This window comes from Malus domestica, chromosome 05 (assembly GCF_042453785.1).
Source record: "Malus domestica chromosome 05, GDT2T_hap1".
Taxonomy (NCBI): Eukaryota; Viridiplantae; Streptophyta; class Magnoliopsida; order Rosales; family Rosaceae; genus Malus; species Malus domestica.
In genome coordinates, this window is record NC_091665.1 from 45044099 (window position 1) to 45053128 (window position 9030).

The 9030-nt window shown below is 39.4% G+C and overlaps 2 protein-coding genes across 4 annotated transcripts; both read left to right on the forward strand.

Moving 5' to 3' along the window:
* The first annotated feature begins 330 nt into the window (after positions 1–330).
* On the forward strand, positions 331–2582 carry LOC103434528 (pectinesterase). The gene is made up of 2 exons (XM_008372895.4): positions 331–1445; positions 1649–2582. The coding sequence occupies exons 1-2, from the start codon at positions 461–463 to the stop codon at positions 2338–2340; spliced, it is 1677 nt and encodes a 558-aa protein (XP_008371117.2). The 5' UTR covers positions 331–460; the 3' UTR covers positions 2341–2582.
* Positions 2583–4324: 1742 nt separating this feature from the next.
* On the forward strand, positions 4325–7380 carry LOC103434527 (CRIB domain-containing protein RIC10-like). Of its 3 annotated transcripts, none has more exons than XM_008372893.4 (5): positions 4325–4756; positions 4957–5103; positions 5351–5448; positions 5717–5828; positions 6803–7380. In XM_008372893.4, exons 2-5 carry the CDS (start codon positions 5067–5069, stop codon positions 7003–7005), a joined length of 450 nt encoding a protein of 149 aa, XP_008371115.2. In that variant the 5' UTR covers positions 4325–4756; positions 4957–5066; the 3' UTR covers positions 7006–7380. The 3 variants fall into 3 exon arrangements, with proteins under 3 accessions (XP_008371115.2, XP_028959128.1, XP_070677662.1); XM_029103295.2 differs by having other exon boundaries at positions 4335–4860; XM_070821561.1 differs by having other exon boundaries at positions 4335–4753; positions 5027–5103.
* Positions 7381–9030: the final 1650 nt, after the last annotated feature.

Sequence of the window (9030 nt, forward strand, 5' to 3'; positions counted from 1 at the left end):
AAACACAAGATCCTCTTCTATTGGTCGGTCAAGTAAGGTGATTAGTCACCTCCAATTGTCATCGAACACACCAAAATCCTAAATTACACGCAATTGTATGTTTGAATGAAGAGTGTTATAATTAGTCGCACCCACTCATCTGAGATTTTCTTTTACTGTTGTAAATTTTGTATGCATCAATGGCCAAATTTAGCTGATGCAAAAACTTGGATGATTGATTATGGTTGTGAAATCCTTATTTGACTAAATGGCTGAAGTGTAAGGTTAATGATGGTCATCGCTTGAAAAGTTAACTCTAGCTAATTAATAAATCCAAGGTTTATGACAATAATGATGCAGCTTGATGAATTTAAAATACATTATCATCATTCCTTAATTTACGGTTTTTCTATTTAAGAACTATAGGACAAGAGAAACTAAGCAAAGCAGCCACAGAGATCTTAACCTAGCTACTAAGAATATGGCAATCCAGCAGCCTCTCCTTGAAGCTTTCAAAACTACAACTTCCCACTGCAAACCCTACTCTCTAGTTCTCTGCTTAGTTGCTGTTATAAGCTCAACTACTCTTTTTTCCATCCATGTGCTAACCAAATTCGCCTCGTCCTCTAATCCTCCTTTAACTGGCTTAACCCAAGTCTGCGATCACGCGCTTGATCAGAAATCATGCTTATCCATAGTCTCAGAAACATCGCATGGCACAACCAAGCCAATGAGTGGTGCTGATCTATTACAAACCATCCTACAAAATTCCATGCCACAATTACAAAAAACCCTAGATATTGCCAAAGTTGCGCACTCTCGGATCAACAGTCCAAAAGATCGAGCGGCTATCGTTGATTGCGTGGAGCTGATGGATGTGACCAAAGACAGAGTTATGGACTCCATGGTAGCTCTCCAGAAATTTGGTGCACATAATTATTATTCCCTTGAAGATGTGCATGGTTGGCTTAGTAGTGTACTCACTAACCACGTCACTTGTTTGGATGGACTAGAAGGTCCGGCCAGGACTATGATGGAGCCTTGGCTCAATGACTTGGTATCAAGATCAACAGCCTCCCTAGCCATTGTGGTTGCAATTTCCGATCGATCAAAGTCAAACCCGATTAAGGAGCGGCTGGATGGGATTTTTCCAACTTGGGTCACAAGCAAGGACAGAAGGCTTTTGCTGGATTCTAATTTGGCAAAGGAAAGTAATGCTAATGCTGTGGTTGCAAAGGATGGGAGTGGGAACTATAAGACTGTGAAAGAAGCAGTGGCGGCAGCACCAGATAATAGCAAAACCAGGTACACTATTCATGTGAAAAAGGGAACTTACAAGGAAAATGTCGAGGTCGGGAAGAAAAAGAAGAACTTGATGATGACTGGAGATGGCATGCATAACACAATCATCACTGGCAGCCTCAATGTTGTTGATGGAGCAACCACTTTCAACTCCGCAACTCTAGGTAATGATTTTAATGAAATTATTACGCATAGTAGGACCGGTTACAAACTTTTCCTAAAAAATATAACGTAGAACACTAATCACACATCAAACTTAGGTTTATATATATCTTCTCGTTTGTTTAGTGTCCCAAATATTGGATGTATTTATATTATTCTAGCCTTAGAAATTGTGGGTTTCATTGGATTTGGTGTGCCAATGCAGCTGCTGTTGGTGATGGGTTTATAGCGCAAGACATTTGGTTCCAAAACACAGCTGGGGCAGCAAAGCACCAAGCTGTTGCACTCCGGGTTGGGGCAGATCGATCCGTGATAAACCGGTGTCGTATCGACGCCTACCAAGACACTCTCTATGCCCACTCCAACAGGCAATTCTACAGAGATTCCTACATCACAGGGACAGTGGACTTCATATTCGGAAATGCAGCTGTTGTGTTTCAAAACTGTAAAATCGTGGCCAGAAAGCCCATGACCGGACAAAACAACATGGTCACAGCACAAGGACGTATAGACCCAAATCAAAACACTGGGACTTCTATTCAAAAATGCGATGTAGTTGCGAGCTCGGACTTAGAGCCCGTGAAAGGGACGATCCGATCTTACTTGGGTCGTCCATGGAAGGAGTACTCAAGGACTGTTGTGATGCAGTCCAAGATTGGTGACCACATTGACCCAGCTGGGTGGTCTATTTGGTCTGGGGATTTTGCATTGAAGACATTGTATTATGGAGAGTATGCAAATAGTGGGCCTGGTGCTGGTACTAGCAAGAGAGTGAAATGGGCTGGGTACCATGTGATCACAAGCCCAAAAAAGGCCCAACCTTTCACTGTCGCGAACCTTATACAAGGTGGGTCGTGGTTGAAGTCTACAGGGGTGACTTATACCGAAGGGTTGTGAGTTTGATCGGGAATCATTTTGATCGGTGTTTTGCGTTCCGTTTTGAGTTCACCGTTTTGAGTTTGGGTACTTTTTTTCCGATAAATAAATTATTGCGCACATGGTCTAATATCGTAGTAGATATGTTGTTGAGTTTCTATCCATCCGTTTCGGATTCGTAACTTCTTTATCTTATAAATTATTGTAATAGTTTCGAACCTTACTTCTCCCCCTTTAATAGCAATAAATAAATTATTATGGCATTTTGTTCAAGCATTTTAATATTTGTGAAGGTGTCAACGAATAGGCATTGACTTTGATCTCAATATATTGTGTATTCATCCAATTGTGTGTCAAACAATCAACATTTCTTTTGTGAGAAAAAAAAAATCAACGTTTCTTTTTATTAAAAATGTTAGGATGTTCAGCATTTGGGATTTGAACAAAAAATTATTATCTGACCAAGTGAAGACCGAGTGCCGCTAGACCAGCTAATTGTGTGCGAAATCAGCATCATATGTTTAACAATGGACTAGCATGCAATGCATGCTTTGAATATACAAAGAATCTAGAGGACTACATCTCCATAACTAAATAAAAACCCTAAAAGTGGTCTCTAGGTGAGCAGCACATTCCCGTACTGTGGACCTTGCTGCATAATTTGCAGTGCAAGGAAGTAAGCAGAATGAATAAACGTGCTTCCAACACACAACAAAAGTTCTACATGTTTAATGTCTCAGAACAGCTAAGTCACAGCAGCATATGATTGCAAGATGATATTGATAGGCTGCAATTCAATTAGTTGAGAATAAACTAATACCTCAAAAAATGATAATTCTAAAACCATATTTTAAGGCCTAATTAATCAAAATGCTGAAATCATTTTCATCAATTAGAAATTAATTAAATTGACGGAATTATATAGAAAGGTAAACAGAGCTCAGACCAGCTGGCTGAAAAAAATTAAAGAAAGCTGGATTGCAATATGTATTAAATAATGTCTCAAGCATGGAAGGATTCAATTTGGACAATGTGTTAACCTGTTGCTGTCTTAATAATCTGTATACTGGAACCTTGGGTTAAATCCATTGAATTGATATTTAGGTGCAAAAATCGAAAAAGGAAATGTCCTCTTTACCATGTTTGCTGAACTACTAAAATTGAAAAACATTCTGCCAAGTATATAATTAATTTATTTATGAAAAAACACCTGTAGTGTAATCCTCTACAAAATGTTAATATATTAATAAAAAAATGCTTTAAGAATCAAATTATAGAAATAAAAACGCTTATCTATCAATGGTTAATGCTCGATGCAATAATAGTTGGGTTCAATGATTCTTTCTTGAAAACGGCGATGAGGTTTTGGCTATGTAAGGAAATCTTGAAGGACTTGTTTACGTTGAAGAGCCTTAATTAGATAGACTATCGCGTAAGAGAGAAATTTATATGCAATTGTGGCGTTAAAATGGTGATATTCTAAATCTATAACGTGTTGTCATATATTTTAACTTTCTCACATAACATAATTGGTTTGTGGTGTCGCCTTAACGTCCCAATTTCATGCACCTCTTAACTAAAAGAGTAATTTTGTCATTAAAAAGGGACTTCCCTTCCCCTCTTAATCTCCATTGATTTACGACTAAAATCTATAAACAAAGTCTTAGGGTTGGTTTGATATTGCCGTGCTTTGAAAAAAAACTATTTTTGCTGTGCTGTGAGAATAAGTTTATTTTTTCTGCTTTACGTTTTCAGCTTTTTTTAACTTAAAATTGTGAAAATAAGTTGTTTTAAGTGCTTACCAAACACCTTTTTGAGTTCAATTTTTTTTATACCCACATTTTTATAAAAGTACATCAATACTAAACCAGTACTTAATAGCCAAGGTAGACTGCTTTTGGAAGCCAGTCTAGTCAGAGAGACTGTACAAATACAGCTTCCCTCTCTCTGTATCAGATTTTAGCCCGCAATTTAAGTATATCATGCATTATTTGGAGGATAGCGCCTCTTGCATTTTTTCAGAGAGATTCTGAAAGAAGGTAAGTAAACGAGCACCACCCATTTTCTTTTGTATTGTCTTCTTAGTTTTGTCCCGTCTTTCACACCCTTCGTTTTTTTAGGTTTTCATTTTTGTCTAGCCTCCTCTCTCTCTCTCTCTCTACACATTTGCAGATAAATCCCATTGCACCATCCTTTCTCTTTTTTCCCTTTTTTTTTTCCTGTATTCTTCCATTTTCATTTGTTTAATCGGCTTCAATCAGTAGTTTGTTTCCGGGTTTTTGTTATTGCACCAAGAGATCTTCACTCCAAAGGGTTTTCTTACGCATGTTTTGCTATCCATAAGAAGTTGGTGTAAAAAGATGGAGCTTGGAAATTGGCTACTTTGGTTGGATATGGTGGAGAAGTTGGTTTTCTTCTAAACAATCAACCTCTCAAAGTATGTTTTTTTTTCCTTCCACAAATGCATCATATATCTCATAAAATCATGGTCAGATACTAGTCTTCATTGACAGGGAAAAAAATGTTCCCAAATCACATGCAGTGAGTGAACCTTATTGGATACTGCTCTTACCCTTTATCCCCTTTAAGATTATTTTAAGCAAAATCTCATCTAAGTACATATTTACTTTCTTGCAGGCAAAAGGATCCATCTGTTCCAATCTTTAGCTTTGGCGTTTAATTTGCTTTCCTGTTGTCTGCATCCTTTAAAGTGGCTGCTGTTTCAATTGGGGCGTGTAGTTTCCACCATGGCAAAGATCTTGAAATACTTCTCTCAAATGTTTGGTACGTAATTCTCTCTCTCTCTCTCTCCGTTTTCTTTAATGTATCAAATCGATTCTCCTTGTCAGTGTTGGTTAAACCAGTTGGCGACGCTAGTGTGCCCCTTGCATCTTTAATTTGAATCCCCCACCACGTAGATTAAATTAGTTTGATCAGAATATTTGTCTGGTAAGAAAAATAATAATTATGCTTAATTTTGAAAATTCAAGGCTAATTATGCTGGAAAATGGATTTTTTTTGTTTGTTGCAGTTGTGAAGGAGCGTGAAATGGAAATTGGGTTCCCAACAGATGTGAAACATGTAGCACACATTGGTTGGGACAGCCCGTCTGAAAGCGCGCCCAGTTGGGTACATGTCTCTCTTGTTATTTTTTCTTCTTCTCAACAATATAATGTTCTAAATTATGTAAAGAAATTCCAACTTAAATGCAAATGGCGTCATACAGCCTTGCTACCTGTCTTAACCACATATGCATCTCTCTCTTGTTATTGATTTATCGTATCGTGTCTCCCATGTTTTGTTTATATAGAACAAAACTGCCAACCAAAACATGTGCTTCTTTTTCTTAATGCTCTCATAATTCTCTTGTTGGGTTAAATTATTGCTAATCAAGCAGATGAACGAATTTAAAAACGGACCCGATTTCTCAACGAGCTCCCATGGTCGGAATGCCAGTGATCGAATGGGGTCCTCTAATCCCATGGCTTATTCCCCTTGGTCCTCTCAAGGTATGCTTTTGATCACCTCTATATAGTAGTTTCAGCATTTCATGTTTTCAAGGACATGACTATGTAGTAAGGATAAGAATCTACTTTTAGGACACCATTGTGATGGTATTTTAAACTTGATATTGTTTGATTGACTTGAGATACTACTGCAATGACATCTCAATCATAAGTAAATTTCTCTCGTACATACGATTAGGCTAGCGGAATGCAAACTAGGTGATGGCTGGGACCTGCGTATCATATGAATGATTTAAAGGCTCTGCCTATATGTTCCATTAAACTATGCCTCCTATCGTGTGTAGTTGTGCGAGTACAATAATTAGACAAGTTTTTTTCACGGGGTCAAAAGTTAATTAGGAGAAATGTGATTAATGTATGTTTTAGTTATTGGTAATGAGATTTATTAGGTGTGCAAAAGCTTTCAAGATTCTTTGCCCCAACAGCAAGTTTTTTGGATCTTCTGTCACGAGACCAACACACACTTTCCTACCTGGAGGAATATGATAGCTTGGAGTGGCCCTTTAGAAAAACTCTAGCTTAGTCTTGGTAATGGTGGTCCACAGGACCACAGGGCTTTGCTAAATTTGAGATTTTCGTAATACTACTTTACTTAAATTGGTTGATAAATTTGAGATTTGGCCATCAGTTCAAGACTCATTGTTTATTTATATGAGCAATAGTCTAAACTACAAAGATAGAAGATACACTGTCTTAATCAACTTAGCTACATCCAAGTTTATGTCAATACGTAAAAAATAAGTTTGATTGAACATTACTATTAGGGGTCAATATGTCATTGGCCTTAACTTTCAATTTTAGGTGTTCCACTAATTTGTGGTCAAATCTTTGCTGTGGCATGGTGCTTTCATCAATTTATTTTAGATTGTGCCACTTGATTTGCATGATTGAATCACTTTGAAGACACTTTAACCTCTCTCTTATTCCTTTTGTTTCTTTAATTTTTTGGGTGACAGATTTTGAACAACCCATAACGCGGCAACCATCATCCGACGTGTTCAGATATCTTTCTCCAACTGAACTTCCTAATGTTTCCAAGAAACCAAAGCGAAAAAAGGTCAAATCGTCATCTCCCTCGGCTGGAAGATCGTCACAAGGATCAAAGTCAAAGGCAACTGCATACACCCAAATGGAGGCAACACAAAATCGGATAATATAGAATAAAGTGCAAGATTATGAAAGTTTGATCAATCAAAGTTAAGAGAAACTGTCAAGGTGCACATCAACAATTCTGGATGCCCCTATGTTTTGCTTGCTCTGCAAGGTTCACAAGATCGAGAAGGGATTAAGATCCGAAAAATTGGACATAGCTTATGTAAATTTTAGAAATGCATGCATAATGCAAAACTAAGTGGTAGGGGAAATTTCTTGGAACAAATGTGAGAGTGGGTGACAACCAGTTTAGGAAGACAACATTTTTTTTTACTTCACTTTAAGTTTAATATGTAATAAGCATGCAAGTGAGGTTTTAGTTGTGCTGGTGCACGACAGGGGGATTTTTCTTTGGGATTAAGTTTTGATTTACATATTTTAATCCCATCGTGTTGCATATTTTAATCCTTCACTTTAAAATATGTTGTTTGTACCATACTTGACCAATCCCGAAACTACCGAGCACCGGCTAACGCTATACTGTCAAGGACCCAGAAGAGTTCCCCTCCGACCAGGAGGCCAATCACTACTCGACACGTGTCAAGATTAGAAGCCAATCAGAGCGCAGCACGTGTCGACATCAAGAACCAATCATAACATGACACATGTCAATGTGACAAAGCTACAAGTTTTTCTATAAATAGGGGTCATTCCCCCACAATATTGGCTAATGCCATTTGTGTTAAATCATTCACAAGAACTCACTAAATTGAGAGCTTGATCCTTTGTACTTGTGTAAGCCCTTCACTACTAATAAGAACTCCTCTACTCCGTGGACGTAGCCAATCTGGGTGAACCACGTACATCCTGTGTTTGCTTCTCTGTCTCTATTCATTTACGTACTTATCCTCACTAGTGACCGAAGCAACCAAGCGAAGGTCACAAAACCTGACACCTTCTGTTGTACCAAAGTCTTCGCTGATTTTGTGCATCAACATTTGGCGCCGTCTGTGGGAAACGACACTTATTCCTACTCTCTTCAGCTGTGTCAAGCTGGTTTCTATCATTCGTACACTTTCTTTTGATCAGGCATCCCTCTCCAGCATGGGAAGCGAAGGAAGCCACAGCACACAGAATGACACCCCCCTTGCACATAGTGCGAAACAACGAAAGAAGGAAGGAAAACGAGTTCTTCTTCAAGCTAAAGTCGATGAGTTGGAAGCTCAGAACAACAAGATAGCAATGAGGAATGAGGTCCTCCAGGAGCAATATGAGAAGCTCTTCGAGACACTCCACGAAGCTAGGCAAGCTCAGACACGCGAGCTTGTTGCCCCCGTGGAAGTCAACCATCAACTGGGTGCCCTCCAACATGGAGGGTCACATGCATTCGACATAGATATCCCTGATAGGGAACAAATTACCCCTCGATTTGATAATCAACATGAGGCTTCTCTTAACCCAGTTGCTTCGACCCGAACCATGAGAAGCGGAGGGAGACACCTCTTTGCTGAAGGGGCAGAAGGATCGAAAGCCGTCTTTCGCGATTGTCGGGATTTCCTGAAGCAACGTCGAGAGAATTCCATCCATATAAGCTCAAAGATCAATGACCCAAGGATTTCTGAGAGACTCGGTCCCCTGCCACGGCCCGAGCCGGCCACCAACTTGGGGAAGGTGCAACAAGTCCTAGAGAGACATGAGGGTACAGGGGACTCAGAGGTGTTCCGACAGACATACCCTGGAAGCCAGTACAGCGAGTCCAGGGAAAAATCACATGCCCTTGATCAAACCTTCCTAATTCCAAGAGGAGATGGAGATTTACGAAAGAAAGCTCCAGTGGCACATAACTCCGCTCAGGACCCCCTTGTCCTACAACTTCTTGAGGAAGTAAACAAGTTGAAGGCTGAACGTCAGGCTGAAATACCTGACTGGAACCAACCCAGGCCTGGCCCTCTTACAAGGAGGATCCTCAACACCCCCTTCAAGCAAAGACAAAGCAGAAGCTTGGCTTGCAACTTTATACTGGAAAAGAGGACCCGATTGAGCACCTTAACCTCTTTGAGTCCACCATGGCATACCGGATGCACACCGACGA

Coding starts and splice junctions, on each gene's coding strand:
- LOC103434528 (XM_008372895.4), top strand. CDS start 461: ATGGCAATCCAGCAGCCTCTCCTTGAAGCTTTCAAAACTACAACTTCC. Junction 1,446..1,648: donor TTTCAACTCCGCAACTCTAG/GTAATGATTTTA, acceptor GTGCCAATGCAG/CTGCTGTTGGTGATGGGTTT.
- LOC103434527 (XM_008372893.4), top strand. CDS start 5,067: ATGGCAAAGATCTTGAAATACTTCTCTCAAATGTTTG. Junction 5,104..5,350: donor ATACTTCTCTCAAATGTTTG/GTACGTAATTCT, acceptor TGTTTGTTGCAG/TTGTGAAGGAGCGTGAAATG. Junction 5,449..5,716: donor CTGAAAGCGCGCCCAGTTGG/GTACATGTCTCT, acceptor CTAATCAAGCAG/ATGAACGAATTTAAAAACGG.